Raw genomic sequence first — 19350 nt, forward strand, 5'->3', positions numbered from 1 at the left:
ACCCAGTGATGTAATAACTCATTATGATGTAAAAACAATCTCTAAATTGCTGCTGTATGAAAACTTGTATAGAGGTGTATGAATACAACATGAAATAAAAAAAGAAATAAAATACAGAATAATAGTAGTAGCGCGGGCTGGGAGAAGCGCTACTAGTAATTACCAGTAGCGCTGTTTGGGGAAAGCGCTACTACTAAGTTGGTATAGCAATAGCGTGGGTTAACCCACGCTATTGCTAACCTTTAGCTGTAGCGCCGCACCAGTAGCGCTCCTGCCCGCGCTACTGATAGGCCTAAAACCCGCGCTGCTGCTAGGCTTTTCCCTAGTAGTGGTGTATGGGAAGACAAAAGATACACCCAAGGCACGGGAGGACCTGCAACGTTTGCACGAAAAAGACGGCATGCCTCCAAAGTAATATGAAGGTCCTACTAGCTATGCTCTTACCATAGAAGAGAAGGAAATCTTTTTTGAATGCCTGCTCAGTATGAAGGTCCCGACTGTATTCTCGTCGAATATAAAGGAAATAATAAATATGCTAAAGAAAAAGTTCCAGAACCTAAAGTCTCATGACTGCCACGTGATTATGACGCAACTGCTTCTGGTTGCATTGAGGGGGCTTCTACCAGAAAACGTCCGATTAGCCATTGTGAAGCTATGTGCATTCCTCAATGCAATCTCTCAGAAGGTGATCGATCCAGAAATCATACCAAGGCTAAGGAGTGATGTGGCGCAATGTCTTATCAGTTTCAAGCTGGTGTTCTCACCATCCTTCTTCAATATCATGACGCACGTCCTAGTTCATCTAGTCGACGAGATTGTCATTCTGGGCCCCGTATTTCTACACAATATATTCCCCTTTGAGAGGTTCATGGGGGTCCTAAAGAAATATGTCCGTAACCGCACTAGGCCAGAAGGAAGCATCTCCATGGGCCATCAAACAGAGGATGTCATTGGTTTTAGTGTTGACTTCATTCCTGGCCTTAAGAAGATAGGTCTCCCTATATCGCGGTATGAGGGGAGACTGACTGGAAAAGACATGCTTGGAGGAGACTCAATAATATGCAGTGACGGGCATTATTGGTCTCAAGCACACTACACAGTTCTATAGAACTCTACCTTGGTGACCCCGTATGTCGATGAACACAAGAACAGTCTGCGCTCCAACACCCGGAGCAGTGTGACGACTGGATTACATGTGAACACATCAGGACTTTTAGCAGTTGGTTGGAAACACGTCTCAGAGGTGACAACACTGTTTGTGATGAGCTGTACTCGTTGTCCAGGGGACCATCTTCGACGGTATTGACTTACAAACGATACGAGATAAATGGGAATACATTTTACACGATCGCCCAAGATCAAAAGAGCACCAACCAAAACAGCGGTGTCTGCTTTGATGCAGCAACAAGAGGGGAAAGGACACATATTATGGTTACATAGTGGACATATGAGAACCTGACTACGGACATGATTTTAAGGTCCCATTGTTTAAGTGCAAATGGGTAAATCTGTCAGGAGACGGGGTACAGGTAGACCCACAGTACGGAATGACAAAAGTGGATCTGAACAATCTTGGGTACACTGACGAGTCGTTCGTCCTAGCCAATGATGTGGCATAAGTTATCTATGTGAAGGACATGTCTACCAAACCGAGAAAAATAAAAGATAAGGAAGCGAATACATCATACGATGAGCCAAAGTGCCACATAGTTCTTTCAGGAAAAAGGGACATCGTGGGAGTGGAGGGCAAGACAGACATGTCTGAAGATTATGATTCATGAAATTCCATCCTTCAAAGTCAAGGCTGACCCAAGCATCCTGATAAATGATGAAGAGTATCCATGGTTACGGCGCAATAAGCAAAGGACACAAGCGAAGAAATAGTGAAGACTTTCTCTCCACAACTATTATGATGATGCCTTTATCTAGAATATCACTGCAGTTACATGTGAAGAAATGCAATGCCTGTTATAACAGACGAGTTTCCGTATGAAATGAAATGCTTTTCAATTTCAGGGTCATATAGCTTTAAATGGGGCTTCGAATGGTGCATTTTGAACACAGAAAAATATCAGTAAATGCATGAAAAATAACAAATGAAGTCAGAAAGGGTTGAAAATTGATGATGTGGCTTTGAATGGTGCATTTTGAACACGGAAAAAGTCTGGAGTTCAAATAAGTTCAAAAAAATAAAATCCCTTTGTAACAGACGAGTTTTCGTATGAAACCCTGATACTTCGAAAAAATTATCCGTTTTGTACACGAAATGCATCCAGTTTTTGTCGTAATCCTCTCTACTCTTTTGCACATGCTATGTGGGTGAAATGATGATGTCATGCCAACTTTAAACCTTTTCAGAGTTCATTTGAAATGCTTTTTAATTTCAGGGCCGTTTAGCTCAACCAAATCAGTAAATGCATGAAAAATAACAAATGAAGTCAGAAAGGGTTGAAAATTGATGAGGTCCCGGTTGAATGGTCCATTTTGAACACACAAAAAGTCTGGAGTTCAAATAAGTTCAAAAAATGTTGAAAGTTTCTATTTCTGTTCAAAACATTAAAAGCAAAAAGAATTTTCTAAGAATTTATGCAACTAAAAGCAAAAGGAATCAACTAAAAATCTTTTATAAACCTCTAGTATTTTTGAAACTAAAATTATATAAAATTTATGCAACTAAAATTATATAAGAATTTTTTGTTGAAAACATTAAAAGCAAAAAGAATTTTCATAAAGAATTTTTTTGTTAGAAACTTTAATAGCAAACTAAAATAACAAAATCTGTTTTTCATTAAAATAGATATTTAAAATAACCTAAAATTACCAAATTGAGTATAATGATAAAAAACAATAATATTAAATAGTAGGAAAAAATCATTCAAAAATCAAATTTGAAAACTAATGGCACTAACAGAAAGTTTATAATTTTTGTGACCTAAAAGCAAATAGAATTAAAAAAATAAAGCAAAAAGAAAAGAAAATAAATAATACAAAAAACAAAACAAAAAAACTGGAAAAAAATGCCGCCTACTGGGCCACCACGGCCTGAATACGACTAGAAACCCAACCAGCCAGGTGGGCCAGAATTCAAGCCCGTAGTAGACCCAGTAGGCCCACAGGCACATAGTAACAGATTAGGCCCAAAAGCTTGCAGTTGAGAGGAGCTCGAGAGGGTGGGCGCAGCAGCGCTTATAAACCACTCTCGAGCTCTCTCAACTAGCGAGGTGGGACTAAACTTTTGGCCGCGACGCGGGCAGCACAAAGCCTTTGGTCCCGGTTGGTGACACATAGTACATGGACCACGAAAGAACTCGGCAACGACGATTTTTCCACTAGTGTCTGCAGGTAACCATTGATATTGCTCTAGGCCCTTACTGTTGAAATAGAAACTATCGTGCTTATTGTAGCATGACTTTTTTGTTAGCATAGAGTTGCAAAGATAAACCTGGTATTATGAAAACTGGTAATAACCATATTCTACTATTCTAGCTCGGACGGTTAAGTCTTTCTAGGTAGCTATGTGTTTTGCCTCATGTCATGCCCACATCTCATTGCAAATTCACTAGACCTTCCAGTTGTTAAAGTGAAGACGATCGCCCTCAACTTAATATCTTGTTGCTATGGTTCATAGATGGAATTGCTTAGTCAGCTAACATGTCAAGCGTTCATGTGCGCATTTATCTAGCTTACGCACATTCGTAGGTGTAGGTTGATCCCTGATCGCACTTATATACAGCAAAAGCGATTTGCAAATATGTGAATATGCTACCTTTGCTGACTTTAACCCATAACCAATGGTAAACATGAATGCTAAACAGAATCTGTACCTCGTCATAAGCTATACAGATGAACAAGAAGCGGTACATAGTTCAGTAATGAATCCAAATAACTGAATCAAACGGTCATGTTATACCAAAAAGAATAGTGTGAGTTGTGCAACATAAATATTTCAAACTTAAATGCAAAGATTTTTAATAAGAATACTATATGCTAGTATGACCCATAGCTAATTTTTGAGCTTTGACTGTCTATTTACAAGAAAATCTAAGGTACTTTTAATAAGAGGAAGGTCTAAAATCACAAACTCGTCAGAAAAATTACGACTTGAGACAAACAAACATGCCATGCTAAGCAGCAAAACGCTATCTGCTCTAATCATCATACCAAAATGGAAAGAGGCATAGTAGTATTCCGTCAAACAGAACCAAACGAAGTAGCGAGGCTACAAGGTACTCACGGCGGCTCTATTATGAACTGATCCTTGATTCTTCTGTGTTCAAACAAGTCTTTTCGTCAGTCCAACTCCCATTGAACTGATCCTTGATTTTTCTGTAGACCTATAAGAAAGAACACATATTTATGCATATTTCATCAAGTATATGCTAGAAATATCAACAAGCGGTGTCCATTCATAAAGCAGAAGATAGTTTGATAGATACTAATAGGTTTGTTAACATAGAAGGGCCAGTCTTGATCAGAGAGGCACAACCAGAAGGTTTAGCAGTCTCAAAAAGCAAAGGCGGAGTTCCACAGATCATAGGTAGACATAGGAAATTGTATGGAAAATATTAAGTTGTAACTCTATCTACAGTCGGAGCCGAACCCCCAAGGTCCCCACCCGCTAGTCACCGGAGCAGACGACGGAGGTGGCAGGGACCAACGGTGTTGCCCCAAGGAAGGAGGCAGGTAGTTGTGTTCGCCTCTCCCATTGCCTTGCTCAAGCGGTTAGGAGCGAAGCAGTAGGTCATGCCTGGTTGTTTTGCGTCCCTCCTAATGAACTTCATTTGATCTAGTATATGCAAGTAAAAAGCCCTAGGATCAAACATTTTCCAAGAGAAAAAGGATACTCCATGCTCGATGCAATAAATTAATATTACAAGCACACCAACTGATAATCCCAAAGAAAGTGGAACAAATCGAGCAGCAACAATGATACTTCAGTAGGAGTAGCAAGCTTTCCAATCACGACCACCAAACAAACAAAATAACGAGATAGCACAAAAAAGAGAAGCTTCGGAAGATCTGCAGTCCCACCTGAGCAACAAGCAGGCCTGCCATAGTAGAGCGGTAGTGCCGCCTGAGCAACAAAACCAGCGGTGGAGGGGCACGATGATGTCGCCGAGGCCGAGAAGCGGAACCCCTGCATCTTCTCCTGTCCGCACCAAGCAGGTACGGCGCCACCACCTTGTATAGTGCCTAGTTTGTTCAGAGAAACATGAAGCTAATTTCTGCCATAAAGCTCAAACCGAATAATAGCGGACCTATATAGCTCCCATGCACTTCGAAATATCACAATTTAAGTACTCATTGTTAAATTAATGTCAAAATCAACCCAGCAGAAAATCATGGACAAAATTTTCTTCTAAGTACCAGACTGTGCATCAATCTTAATGCAGAGAAAAATACAAAAATAATATTACAAAATGATCAAGGAAATGCTGAACATAAGTGAATGAGAAACAAGTTTACCACCAAGCACAAAGGTGTACTTTCATAGATATCAGGCTTGCCAACATGTGAAGAGATGCGGTGATAAACAACATTTGCTCCTCTGATGGACATGCTATGTTTAGTGTGGATCTTCTGTTCTGAGAAGGGAATCAACAGGCAATGCCAGTGAACAGGGCTTGGATAGGATCATAGAATTCAGTCTGAGCTATAAAACAAAAAAAGCATCCTTAACAAAGGACATATATGAGTTACAGGTTCCAATTATTAATTAAGACTTTGTCTCCTTGTAGTATGTGTGATACATAGGTATATTGCAACGAATATCACCAAATAAAAAATAGGTTGTACAAGTAAGCAACAAAATTGTTGGATGTTGCCATAAATCCTTCCATTTCTCCTTACATTGACATGTGATGCACATCTTCACACATCAAAAGATTGAAAACACATCACTTGTTTTCACCAATTTCTTGAAACCATTTGAGCGTTGGTAGGTAGATTACTGTCATCCATGAATCAAAAATAGGAAATAAATGACAATCATAAAACATTATATTTTTTAAATCTACACTGCATAAGGACGGAAGCACATATCAAGCATGTGAACATTTTCCATGTTGCGAACTTTAACATGGAGGAAAGGGAAGTGTAGGACAAGAAAAATGTAGTCTATAGCCAACTATACGAACAACCATAAATCAGCAAATACAACGTGATAGGAAACGAGCTGAATATTTCTAGAAGATATTTATGAGTTTTCAACAGTACAACACTTACATCAGAACTGATCTGCTCTCCAATAGAAAAAGTCAGGTTCAAGTGGCCAAACTTTTTGCGAAACACCAACACCATTTCAGGCTGAATGTTATGTACCTAAACAATATGAGTCGACTCAGCTCCATGTTTTCCTAATAGATCTTTACCCTTTCTTATTAGAACTAACTACTTGTTCTTACAAGATGACCTGTACCTTATCATACTTATCAAATGATCACGTTCTTCTTGACTACAGTTTCTTCCTGTAGGTGACACATCATTGCGCTAAGGAACTCTATGAATGTATCCCTGAGCAAACATTCACTCTCTAAATAAAGAGCTAGCGCCAGTAGGAATTGTAAGACATGATTCTGCACTGACCTTTTAATCGGGATATCCAAGTCTGCAATGCAACGAAGAGTTAAGTTAATAAATTCCTGCAAGAATCACATAGCATCACTACTAAGACCTCAAAACTCATCGACAAAAGCAGCGCAAGAAAGAATGCCACACGATCTCAATCGATTATGGTTTCAGACAAGGTGAGTAAACAGTGCGGTCAGAAGGAACTCTGAATCCAAGCAGACTGTACTGCTGAATCCAAGCAGGCTGGGTACCTGATTTGCAGAGCTGCTCGGAGACCTTGATCAGATCATACCCCACCACCACGCATAGGGTCACATTCTGCTCCCACATGAAAAACCAGAGAGAATAGAGTAAGCAATTATTGCTTGATTATCATCTGAATAAGGGAATCGACAAGAGGAACATAGGAATCTTGCTGGTGTAGTTGTGAACGTGCTTTTGCAGCCCAGATCACTTCACTATTTTAATTAAAAAAGCATTTTCTTCACCAACGCGATGGGTGATGTGCCATGTTTCAATTCATAATCGAGCCTAAATGACCAGCAAACACAACATGTGGGCAGCTAGACACATGAATGAAATAGAACCATCAATAAACCTGGGATGGCCAATGCGTGTGCGGATGAAACGGCAGCCACGGCGTCCGCCTCTGTAATAGCAGCATGGACAGGCGAATAACCTGCAGTAGCAGCAATAAGCGAGAAGTCGGCAGAAAAAAAAATTGTTGCTTCCTCTATCTCCAGTGATGGCTGACCCCCCTACCCCATCCACATCTGACCTTGCATCTTTTTCCCATCTCACCTCGGGTTGTCTGTGGTGGATCTCCTCATCCACACCCGCCGGCGGCCCCTCCATGACTCAAGCACAAGGTGGGCCCCTGGCTATCCCATGGGGAGAAGAGGGGAGGGGCAGACGACCGGTAGCGGAGGAGGAAGAATGTGCGATGGCGACGGCGTGCTCCGTCTGCGTTCCTCCGGTCGATGGGGGAAGCAGAGCCATGGGCGTGCCAGAGCCTGAGGAGGCAAGGAGGTCGTCAGTGGTGGGGATAGCCTGAGGGGAGGGGGAAGGAGTGGGGGGCGCCAGCTATGGGGCAGTGCGCCGGTTGTGGTAGCGGCTATGGGGAGGGCGGCTGCAGACGAGGGAGATGGAGAGAGAAGGATGGGAATTAGAGCATCTCCAACAGCAGCCGAACGCGCCGCGCGCTAAAAACTGCTTCCCGCGCCCATCGCCTGATTTGGCGCGGCAAGCAGCGCTGGCTCCAGCAGGCGCGCTAAAATGTAGCGCGCGCTCATTCTACAACATTTTTTAAATTATAATTTTGCATAGATAAAAAACGATACAAAGGTATTTTACATCGGTGCAACTAGATAGATAGTTCGAAAGCATAGATAGATAGAACTACGGTGCAACTAGATAGAAACTACTACGGCATACATAGATAGAAACTACTCCAAGTCGCTACCATCATCACCATCATCATCCTCGTCGGTGTTGCCCGAGGTATCGAGCCATATGTCGTCCCAACGTTCATCGTCTGACGTGAAGATCGACCTCCCACCTGCTTCAACGACATCGCACTGCGCATTCGCCAATGCCTTCCGCCGACGCCGGTCCGCCCGCTCCGCGCGGCGCCTTGCCGTCCTCTCCGCCCAGTAGGCACGCTCGTCGGCGACGTCCTCCGGGTGGCGACGGCGCCACTCCGCCATGGCTCGCTCGTCCTCCTCGGCGATGAGGAGGCGGCGCTGCCGCCGAGCGTGGTCGGTACGGTCCATGTCGGTGATGAGACGCGGCGGAGGGGCGACGCGCTGCGCCTGCTCGCGCGTGAAGACGTCCCAGAAGTTCATCTGCGACCGGGGCCTCTCCAAGCGCCACGCCGCCGCGTCGTACGCGCGGGCCGCCTCGTGCGCGCTCCGGAACGACCTGAGGCCGAGCCGGACGTCGCCGGCCCGGATCTCGGCGGAGTACCAGCCGTTGGGGCGCTCGCGGACGCCGCGGTATCCCAAAGAACCCCGGCGGCGCGGCGGCATGGTGGCGCGAAAAGCGGCGAAGCGGCGAGGTATAGAAGCGGCGAGGTTGCGAGGGGAGGGCGCGTGGCTGTGTTCTGTGCGCGTGGCGAGCGCGGGATTTTATAGACGCGCGCGAAGCGGCGCCCCAAATCTACCGCGCCGCGTGCCGCTTTCTCCCGCGCGCGGTAAGTTCCCGCCACCGCTGGAGCGCGCGGAACCAGCCGGCACGTGCTAAAACCAAACTTTACCGCGCGGGCGCGCCTTTTGCCGCGCATGTTGGAGATGCTCTTAGGGAATGAGGAGACGCCATCCACGCCATCTGCCCAATCCACGCCATCGACCGAGTATCTTTTCTGCCCAACCCACGCCATCGACGTGGCATATACGAGGAGGCGCCCTTTGCGCCACTGTTAATGGGTTGTATGCATGCATGCATGCACGTACAGCAGGACCAAAAAGAAAAAAGAAGAAGTTCTCAAAACATACTATAGCATGAGCTTCCTCCACACGTTCTGAACATGGTCCAACCCCACACGCATGGAAATGCCTAGGCCGTTTCTCTATCCGTTCCTTTTCCTGCTAGCAGAGACCTTTGTCCGACCTCTCCCTCCCGCAGAGTCCCTCCTCCCATTTGACATTTTTCGTCCATCATCTTGGGAGCGTCCCTCACGTCCTCTCGCCTGCCATCACCTCCTTCAAGTCCGGCTGACAAAACTCGCGGGCAAGCCTTCCATCTATCCCGTGGATCAACTACAACACGTGCACGTACAGGAGCACGACGGTCCCTGCAGGAGAGCACGGATGCGGGTTCTGATAAGCACTCTCACCTCTCTCACGTCCCTCTGATGTCAAGTGCCCCTCATGTCTTTGTTGTCTCCGGTTGCCGCGGTTTGATACTTGATACTGGGCCCGGTTCAGAAGTGGAGTTGTTTGATGCATTGTTGCCGGCGTGTTGTGTCCTATTGATGCACTTTTCCAAGAAGTCTGCATTTGGTCTCTCTCACCGGGCACGGTCATGTGGCAATTAGAGTACAATCACACGGCAGACGATGTGTTTGCTTGATGCACTCTGCAAAGAAAAGAAGGTTGATACACTTCGCAACAACAAAAAAGGTCATCGGTCTGATAATTTGTTCTACAACTCCAAATTAATGTTGTTCAAATTGCATGTATTAAAGGGTAATGTCACGGTACAGAAGAATATTAAGTTATGCAACAACCTTTGCACCGTTGATCCGTCAAGCCAAACAAATAGGTGGTTACCCCTAACCAGTTCATGTCCCACCCAACCTTGCTTAAACGTGATTGTTGTAGTTGTTTTGCATATGCAATATTTTCACGTGAAGAGGTGCGAGTAAATTGATGTTTCTTACTCATATGTCCTCTTTGGGTAGGTTAAGAAATTACACCATTGTGAAACAAAATGCAGCGATGGTTGGTCGATAGTGTTCTTTAGACGTGATTGTTGTAATCATCTAACATTTTGAAGTATTATCTCTTGTTGCAAAGCAGACATTTAACAATAATAATATATACTATAAAGAACAACACAAATAGCACACACGTCCTGGACCCGGGTACATATGAACCTGCTTTTTAAAGTGCATATTGAATGCGTTTTAAAATGTCAAAATGTTCGAAACAAAATTTGGTGAAGTTTGGACATTCGAGGAGCGCGGGGTAAAAAGACAAAATCAGGCATGAACAGTAATGTTTTCAAATGTTTCTCATAGACCCGAATTTTATTCTCTTTGGCACGAGCTCCTCTAAATTCTGCATGAAGATCACACATTTAAGCATCTTGCATCACAAAAAAGGAATTTTTATTGATTTTTTGTTTTTATTTATCATGATTTTACTATTCACGCCCAGGCTCATGTGAGCCCAGACACCAAAACGCCGCTCCCATCTATCACATACTAGTATGACTTCCTCACTATTTCCACGTGTTCTCAACATGCTCCAAACCTCTCACATGCTTGCAGAGGTACCGATATTTTATCAAAACCAAAATGTTTAGAGGACATACGACCTCGCACGCATGAGTTATGGAAGAATACTCACTATGATTGGTTTTATCGGAAACTAGATTTTTTACTAAACTTTATACAAAAAGCAAAAATTCACAAAGTACCAAAAGGTTCAACAACAAGGAAAAGCAAAGTCTTTTTGGGCCACAACACAAGAAATTAAGCCCCAAAACTGGAAATAGAAGGATACAACCACAATCATGGCCACAGGAAGGGGATCCTAGACACATGACCACTCTATGTAGACCATCCGTCAAGGGGACCCTAGACACATGTCCTATGGTTTATTAGAACATAAAAGTGTGTGTTCCTGCACCCGTGCATCTAAACGAAAGAACGATACAAATATTTAACAAAATACAATGAATAATATATTACTCCCTCTGTAAACTTTTTTTATGAAAGGCACTTTTATTATCTTAAGATGTAGCATCAAGCGGATACAAAATATTATGAGGACACCCCGGTCTCTGCATAAATAGGATACACACAGCCAAACAACAAATATGGGAGGAGATGCCAAGAACGAGGCGGCTTGGAACGGACTGGCGGCTTCGGCCGAGGCGTTGTTCATCATCTCCTTCCTCTGATCCCCTTTCTCTTAAGATTCCTCTGTATTTCGAAGTTGTAATCAGTGAATGAATGATGAATCGAGAGGAATAGTAGTGTGATCCTAACAGCAAAGCTTCAGCCTTCTTTGGCTTTGCTTTTTGCCGGTGTGATCCTTTGTGTGTGTGTTGGTGCTGGTTGCATGCATCTTAGTTATTCACATGCCGGGTGTTTATTCATTGTGTTTTGTATTTCCTTAATGTTTCACTCTAATTATTTTTTAAGGAATGCTTTGAGTTAGTAAAAAGGCGCCCTTTATATCGGGAAAAAAAACGCTGGTTCCAATTTCAGTGGAAATGGAACGTGGACGAAAGCCCTTCTGTTCTCTTGTCTTGAAGCGCTAGCATGACCCATACTCTACTCAGCTCTTCCTTTATCTTCTGGATGGATTTTTTTACTTTATTTTAAAAGGCAGGCACCAGTTGTCACGTCTCATCCCATCCATCAGTTAGGTCTGGCATTATTCTGGGAGAGGAGTATGTACGCACGCAGCAATGATACAAGGCATCATGTCGTCCCTGATGGCCTGATCCATTCGCTCGCATATGTAGGCATTGACGTGATTGATGAACTTCCGTGGTCCGTCGATGGAGCAAGAGACGTGCACTTTACACGTTGTGACGGGCGGCCAACGCATGCAGACAAGCTTCGACTTGTTGGTGCCACTAGTGCGTGCCTTGCCTTTTTTCTGTTTTGCTAGTGTACATTGTGTACATGTCACACAATCAAGTGCGTTCAGAATGTATGTGTCATTGTGTCTACGTGCCCAACTCCTACTCGATCGCTGGTAGTGAGTGAAGCAGTGATCGGTCTGTCCATCAGCGAGCATAAAAGGTGCACCCACTGAGTTGGTTCTCCAGAAGCAGCGCACACAAACACACCCAAGAAACACCTGAGGGACGGTGCAGCTCTGCTAGCAAGTGCGCGATGGCGCCTCCTCCCCACGAGAACGAGACGAGCAGGTCCGTCGCCATCAGTTCATCCGACATGAACCGGTTCCTTCCTCGGCACCATACCATGAATTAACGTGCTCGGTCCTTCGATTTTGTTTGACTGGATTTCAAACTGCAGGTCGGAGTCGGCACCGGCCACCCCTGTGAAGACGGTGGACGTGCAGACGGCGGCGGCACCGGACGTGGGGGTGACGGCAGTGGACGTGCAGACGGCGGCGGCACCGGCCGTGGGGGTGACGACGGTGGACGTGCAGACGGCGGCAACGCCGGCCGTGGACACGAAGACGGTGGCGACACCGGCGGTGGAAGTGACGACGGTGGACGTGCAGACGGCGGCGAGGGAGCAGCAGGACGGCATGATGTACCTGGACGTGAGGACGGAGGAGGAGATGGGGAAGGGCCACATCGGCGGCTCCCTCAACGTCCCCTACTTCTTCGTCACACCACAAGGCATGCCATGCTAACCAATCTCCTCCCTTATTCATCCTTGACACTGACGCCATCATAGATTCGGCTCTATCCTATTCCTACGCATCAATTAACCTCCGTCTACATGCAAACCATGCATGTATGTGGACGTTTAGCCGTCCATGTGCAACCTTTCGCTAGCCGCTAAAGATGAATGTGTTACTTTAATTATTTGCAAAAAATGAATGGATTAGTTTAATTAGATGAACTGATTTGGTGGGTGGCTGTCTGTGAGCAGGGACCCGGGAGAAGAACCCACGGTTCGTGGAGCAGGTCGCCTCGCTCTTCAGCACAGACCAACACATACTCGTCGTATGTCCTTCCATGTAGCTGTACATACTCCGCCCGTCCCGGAAAGCTCGTCTATTTATCTAGATACAGATGAATTTAAACATATATTGATGTTAAATACATCTGCATCTAGATAAATTTGAGACAAATTTTTCAGGACGGTGGTAATATATTTTGTCTGAATTTCCTTTAGTTGTACTACTATACTACTACTACTAATCATCCATGGATGGATCATGGATGGAGCAGGGGTGTCAGAGCGGCAAGAGGTCCGAGCTTGCCTGCATCGATCTTCTAGCAGCTGTAAGTACAAGTAAAATGAAATTGTTTTGATGATCAATTTATCTTTCCTAGCCGTATAAGAAAAACATAAGGGGTCATATTATGCATGTGATGGATATGGTACGCAGGGATTCATGAATGTGAAGAACGTGGGAGGAGGCTACGCTGCGTGGCTGCACAACGGACTCCCAGTGACAGTAGCAGTCCCCACGCCGCCACCAACACCTGAATCTGCTGCAGCAATCTGAAACAACTACGTACATTAGTAGTACGTAGTACTATCTGCATCTATCAATTCTTCAGCCACCAGTGCTTTGTTGTGCTCTGCCTGTGTAATGCATCTATGAATGTAAGTCCAAGTGAATGGATGGACGGCTGTAATAATAAAACACATCAGTGTGCCTGCCACAGTAAGCGGCTCATGCTAGACAGCAGCATGACTTCTACTCCCTCCGTTCCTAAATACTCCCTCCGTCCCATAATATAAGATGTTTTTTATAATAGTGTAGTATAAAAAAAATCTTACATTATGGGACGGAGAGAGTATATAAGTCTTTGTACAGATTTTATTACGGGCCACATACGAATGTATATAGATGCATTTTAGAGTATAGATTCACTCATTTTGCTCCGTATATACTTCATAGTGGAATCTCTACAAAAACTTATATTTAGAAACGGAGGAGTACTATGCACAAGAATTATGTTCTCATCCGTCGATTTTCTAAACATGGTCCAATCTCACATGCATATATATCAGGTGGTTTCTCAACAACAAAAAGTATGAAAATGCAGGTCATGTAGAAATAATAGCTTCAAATAATCTGGCGCGGTCTTGCATTCGGAAACACATTTGATCTGATGCTGATATTCCGAGGGAACATGGCGTGGATCCGCTCATGTACCACGTCGTTCACGGAAAAAGGGGAGTGCAACATGTTGATTTCCACACTTTTCAGCTTTGGCATGCTCCATATATTGGATATCAGCTGCTTTAGGAATTCCACCAATAAATCTTCTGATCCTTTCATATAATCAATCTCTATCTCTTCAAGTGAATCAAGGATGGTGTTGTCCGCCATGGAACGCATTGGCGATCCATAAATCTGGGGAATAAATAATAATTCTAGTATTAGAGAGGAGTATATATTATTCATGGACAAAACATAACAAGGTTAAGCATATTATCCCAACCTATATGGTACGTATGAGTTTAATGTTTAAACCTGAACACCAATATAGTTACAACACAAACCTAACCTCTACCAGACCCCCCCCCCCCCCCCCCCCCCTTCTCAAAAAAATCTCTACCAGAACTGAATCGTTGTAGTATAAGTGCTTACGTGAAAATAAATCAGAAAATAAGACAACATAGAAATCATTCCACAAGTGGGAATTTATAATAACAAACCTTTACTTGTATATCTAATCTCAGTTTTTAGTAACTACACTCAGTTCAATTTGAACTGCAAAAATATCTTATATTTTGATACAGAGCTAGTACAATACAATGTACTTTGTGTACCGTACTATCCTTGAAATTGACACAGAAACACCACTCAACCAAATCAGATAGAGCGGGGGTGGTTAAACATGAACGGTTTCAAGAGTTAAGACGGTCACTATAATATGTTTATACAAGAATTAATAAATAAGGTAGTCTTTGTTTCTAAGTAGATTGTGAAATATTCACTCCGTTCTAAAGTACGGGGCATATTATTAGATTTTCCAGAGTCAAATTTTATTACTTTGACCAAGTTTATAGAAAAATATATAGACATTTAGAATACCAAATCAATAGCATTACATGATACTATTTTGTGCAAGGCATGCCAAATGTTCACGTTGAGACGGACATGCAACTCCTCATACAAGCTATAAAAGGCAGTGAACATGACCTGGCGTCAAATGGAGTATCTTCCGGAAGATCAGGCTTTCATTCGCTTGAATTTTCCTAGTTTTAGTATTTCGTTTTGCCCTAGATCTTCTAACAAAGTTGTGGACGCTATTGCGATGCACATGGTGTGAAATTAGGTCACCAGCCATAGGGCCATGTGGTGCTCCTGACTTTGTGTGGAATTAGGTCACCAACCCCAATCCATAGGGTCATGTGCTGCTCCTGACTTTGTGCGGAATTAGGTCACCAGGCACCAGCCCCAGCTAGCATCCCATTCGCCCAGTGATCTTCGTTCTTCCCGTTGTTGCAGTATCACTATTTCAGGAGCTCTTCACTCATTGTGGAACACGGGTTGCAGTCGGACTCCTATATCACTAGTTTTCAAGTACTTATTTGGGGTGTTGGATGTTTGCTCCTGATTTTGTATGAGGTTTGGTGACTGGCGATTCTTGTACACACTTGTTTATGGAACGGATATTTTCAGCAAAAAAACTTGTTTACATGCAACTTAATCGACTTACAATAACAATTTCTCAGTTGCCACCTCAGATAGAGAACTTGAACAAATAAAGGAGCGGCTAGGCATCTATTGCCTGAATTTTTCAGGAGGGTCAATCAATTTCTTCCCCTCTATATCAACCGATGGATCGTTATCTTCTTCATCTGACCGCCGACGATCCAGCCCAGGCAGATCGGCCTGCCTCCACCACCCCGCCCTCCCCATACCACCCTGGTGGCCCACCCCTGGCCACCGCCATAATTTCTCGACAAGCCCCCCGCCCCACCTCCCACCCACCGGCACCCGAACCGTCAACCTTCGAACTCGCCTCCGCCAGCTACAACTCGTTCTTCGATGAGGCCTTGCCTCCTTCTTCCTTTCCAAAGAAATCGACTGATCCAAATTCGAAAATTGGATCAAATTTCGAAATTCTTTTTGACCCGGCTTCCTTTATAACCTGGATCAAATTTCTTTTTGAAATTAGATCAAATTCAGGTGCTCCCCCCCCCCCCCCCCCCCTCCTTCTAAAACTATAATAAAATGAAGAACTTAGTTCCAGCTAAACTGAACAAATAAGTAAACTTAGAAATTTACCGTGGAGGGTATGTATGTGAATGACATACACAGCTTCTTTATATCATTCCCTCTACTGAGGAGACGCAGCACGGTTGGTAAAAAGCCATGGTTATTCCCGATTGAGGACACCCACAAGGTTGGGCACTTGGGAAGAGTATTGGTCGCGCTATCCAAGAATTTCTTCCATCCGTCTTCTGGTACCTAACAAATGAACCAATAGCTCAATGAATTAATTGCTAGAAGAATTCGACGACCGGACGTCAGAAGCCGATAATAATCAATGCATGCATTCCACTACCAGAAAAACTTCGTTTGCCGACAGCACCCGTCGGCATAAATGCCGCTATGCCGACGGCCCAGGGCAGGCCGTAGGCGTAGAAAAGCCGTCGGCATAAATACATATATGCCGACGGGGCCGTCGGCATATACGAGGCCGTCGGGACCGCTCGAGGTACGCCTACGGGGCCCGTCGGCATAGGAGCGGCCGTCGGCATAGCCCTTGCCGTCAGCGCTGACCGTTTGACGACGTTGAGACTACGCCGACGGGTGGTAACGGCGGCCGTCGGCATACCCGTGCCAGCCCTATGCCGACGGCTATGCCGTCGGCATAGACCTGGCCCATACCCCTCTGCCACGTCATCGATCCGTGGGACTGCACCTCCGTGTGTGCACAGATATGCCGACAGCCTAGCCGTCGGCATACATTTTTTTAGTTTTATTTTAAATTTCGCTCTATACTACCTATGGCAAATATATGCCTACGGTGTAGCCGTCGGCATAGGCCCCTCTGCCACGTCATCGATCCGTGCGCCATGCCATGTCATCGATCCGTGGGACTGCACCTCCGTGTGTGCACAGGTATGCCGACGGCCTCGCCGTCGGCATACAATTTTTTTATTTTTACTTTATTTTCTCATTTTTACTTTATTTTAGTTTTTGTTTTTGCATAAGATAATTATGCCTTATCTAAAAAAACATACCCTGATTGTATATCGATTGCCCCCCGTTACGAACGTCGCTATCGCCGTGTCACGGAGGGGGGAAACGGTCGACACGGAGGGAATTCTAGTTGGTGGGGGGATTCGGGGTGTAGCTATGTCACCGAAACATCGCACGGGTCCCGATGCATATGTGAAAGTGTTCAGGCATGCGTAGACGCCCGTCTTGGGGCTCCGCGGTGTGCCCCCTGCACGCAAGGCAGTGCCGCCGTCACTTGGATGGGGGCACACCCCGGAGACGCGTGCCGCCTCTTGGGACATGCCACCACACCACCCCGCATGTATGAGGGCTCGGTGCGACGCTCGGGTGGCATTGCTACCCCCAGGGCCCCCGTCCCGCCTAACCCTGTAGCGTTTGACCACGGGGTCTAGCCCTTTGACTTTGCACGAACGGGCTTTGAGCAGTGGACCTATCCACCTGGTTGTGGTAGGTCAGCCCATAGGAACACTTTGGAGCAACATCCGGGCCAGACCCACGGCAAGATCCCCTCCGTGTAGACCCGACGCGCCCGTTTCCCCCCTTCAGGTGCCGGCGGCGGCGCTGTCCGTGAGGGGGCACACCCCGGAGACGCGTGCCGCCTCTTCGGACATGCCACCACACCACCCCTCATGTATGAGGGCCCGGTGCGACGCTCGGGTGGCATTGCTACCCCCCCCCCCCCCCCAGGGCCCCCGTCCCACCTAACCCTGTAGCGTTTGACCATGGGATCTAGCCCTTTGACTTTGCACGGACGGGCTTTGAGCAGTGGACCTATCCACCCGGTTGTGGTAGGTCAGTCCATAGGAACATTTTGAGCAACATCCGGGCCAGACCCACGGCAAGATCCCCTCCGTGTAGACCCGACGCGTCCGTTTCCCCCTCCAGGTGCCGGCGGCGGCGCCGTCCGTGAGGGGGGGCACACCCCGGAGACGCGTGCCGCCTCTTGGGACATGCCACCACACCACCCCGCATGTATGAGGGCCCGGTGCGACGCTCGGGTGGCATTGCTACCCCCCAGGGCCCCCGTCCCGCCTAACCCTGTAGCGTTGGACCACGGGGTCTAGCCCTTTGACTTTGCACGGACGGGCTTTGAGCAGTGGACCTATCCACCCGGTTGTGGTAGGTCAGCCCATAGGAACACTTTGGAGCAACATCCGGGCCAGACCCACGGCAAGATCCCCTCCGTGTAGACCCGACGCGCCCGTTTCCCCCCTCCAGGTGCCGGCGGCGGCGCCGTCCGTGAGGGGGGGCACACCCCGGAGACGCGTGCCGCCTCTTGGGACATGCCACCACACCACCCCGCATGTATGAGGGCCCGGTGCGACGCTCGGGTGGCATTGCTACCCCCCAGGGCCCCCGTCCCGCCTAACCCTGTAGCGTTTGACCACGGGATCTAGCCCTTTGACTTTGCACGGACGGGCTTTGAGCAGTGGACCTATCCACCCGGTTGTGGTAGGTCAGCCCATAGGAACACTTTGGAGCAACATCCGGGCCAGACCCACGGCAAGATCCCCTCCGTGTAGACCCGACGCGCCCGTTTCCCCCCTCCAGGTGCCGGCGGCGGCGCTGTCCGTGAGGGGGCACACCCCTGAGACGCGTGCCGCCTCTTCGGACATGCCACCACACCACCCCGCATGTATGAGGGCCCGGTGCGACGCTCGGGTGGCATTGCTACCCCCCCAGGGCCCCCGTCCCGCCTAACCCTGTAGCGTTTGACCACGGGATCTAGCCCTTTGACTTTGCACGGACGGGCTTTGAGCAGTGGACCTATCCACCCGGTTGTGGTAGGTCAGCCCATAGGAACACTTTGGAGCAACATCCGGGCCAGACCCACGGCAAGATCCCCTCCGTGTAGACCCGACGCGCCCGTTTCCCCCCTCCAGGTGCCGGCGGCGGCGCTGTCCGTGAGGGGGCACACCCCTGAGACGCGTGCCGCCTCTTCGGACATGCCACCACACCACCCCGCATGTATGAGGGCCCGGTGCGACGCTCGGGTGGCATTGCTACCCCCCCAGGGCCCCCGTCCCGCCTAACCCTGTAGCGTTTGACCACGGGATCTAGCCCTTTGACTTTGCACGGACGGGCTTTGAGCAGTGGACCTATCCACCCGGTTGTGGTAGGTCAGTCCATAGGAACATTTTGAGCAACATCCGGGCCAGACCCACGGCAAGATCCCCTCCATGTAGACCCG

At 46.8% G+C, this 19350-nt stretch overlaps 3 protein-coding genes across 17 annotated transcripts; 1 reads left to right on the top strand and 2 right to left on the bottom strand.

Annotated features, from left to right (window-relative positions):
- Positions 1 to 1471: 1471 nt before the first annotated feature.
- Positions 1472 to 7751, bottom strand: LOC109753360 (uncharacterized). 12 transcript variants are annotated; one of them, XM_073502874.1, is made up of 10 exons: positions 7372 to 7751; positions 7169 to 7249; positions 6822 to 6888; positions 6586 to 6607; positions 6419 to 6513; positions 6226 to 6321; positions 5467 to 5585; positions 5032 to 5193; positions 4235 to 4334; positions 1472 to 1818 (listed from the first exon to the last, which is right to left on the bottom strand). In XM_073502874.1, the coding sequence occupies exons 1-5, from the start codon at positions 7423 to 7425 to the stop codon at positions 6432 to 6434; spliced, it is 306 nt and encodes a 101-aa protein (XP_073358975.1). In that variant the 5' UTR covers positions 7426 to 7751; the 3' UTR covers positions 1472 to 1818; positions 4235 to 4334; positions 5032 to 5193; positions 5467 to 5585; positions 6226 to 6321; positions 6419 to 6431. The 12 variants fall into 12 exon arrangements, 10 of the variants coding, with proteins under 10 accessions (XP_073358975.1, XP_073358974.1, XP_073358977.1 ...); XR_012188461.1 differs by lacking the exon at positions 1472 to 1818 and having other exon boundaries at positions 3865 to 4334; positions 6419 to 6467; positions 6586 to 6641; positions 7372 to 7748; XR_012188460.1 differs by lacking the exon at positions 1472 to 1818 and having other exon boundaries at positions 3865 to 4334; positions 6586 to 6641; positions 7372 to 7748.
- A 264-nt stretch (positions 7752 to 8015) lies between these two features.
- LOC109753340 (uncharacterized) lies at positions 8016 to 8597 on the bottom strand. The gene has a single exon (XM_020312242.1). The coding sequence runs from the start codon at positions 8595 to 8597 to the stop codon at positions 8016 to 8018; it is 582 nt and encodes a 193-aa protein (XP_020167831.1).
- A 3336-nt stretch (positions 8598 to 11933) lies between these two features.
- On the top strand, positions 11934 to 13820 carry LOC109753359 (uncharacterized). 4 transcript variants are annotated; one of them, XM_020312266.4, is made up of 5 exons: positions 11934 to 12177; positions 12287 to 12618; positions 12875 to 12948; positions 13177 to 13230; positions 13338 to 13820. In XM_020312266.4, exons 1-5 carry the CDS (start codon positions 12143 to 12145, stop codon positions 13455 to 13457), a joined length of 615 nt encoding a protein of 204 aa, XP_020167855.1. In that variant the 5' UTR covers positions 11934 to 12142; the 3' UTR covers positions 13458 to 13820. The 4 variants fall into 4 exon arrangements, with proteins under 4 accessions (XP_020167855.1, XP_073358979.1, XP_020167854.1 ...); XM_073502878.1 differs by having other exon boundaries at positions 12875 to 12945; XM_020312265.4 differs by having other exon boundaries at positions 12062 to 12210; positions 12875 to 12945.
- Positions 13821 to 19350: the final 5530 nt, after the last annotated feature.

This window comes from Aegilops tauschii, chromosome 7, assembly GCF_002575655.3.
Source record: "Aegilops tauschii subsp. strangulata cultivar AL8/78 chromosome 7, Aet v6.0, whole genome shotgun sequence".
Taxonomy (NCBI): Eukaryota; Viridiplantae; Streptophyta; class Magnoliopsida; order Poales; family Poaceae; genus Aegilops; species Aegilops tauschii.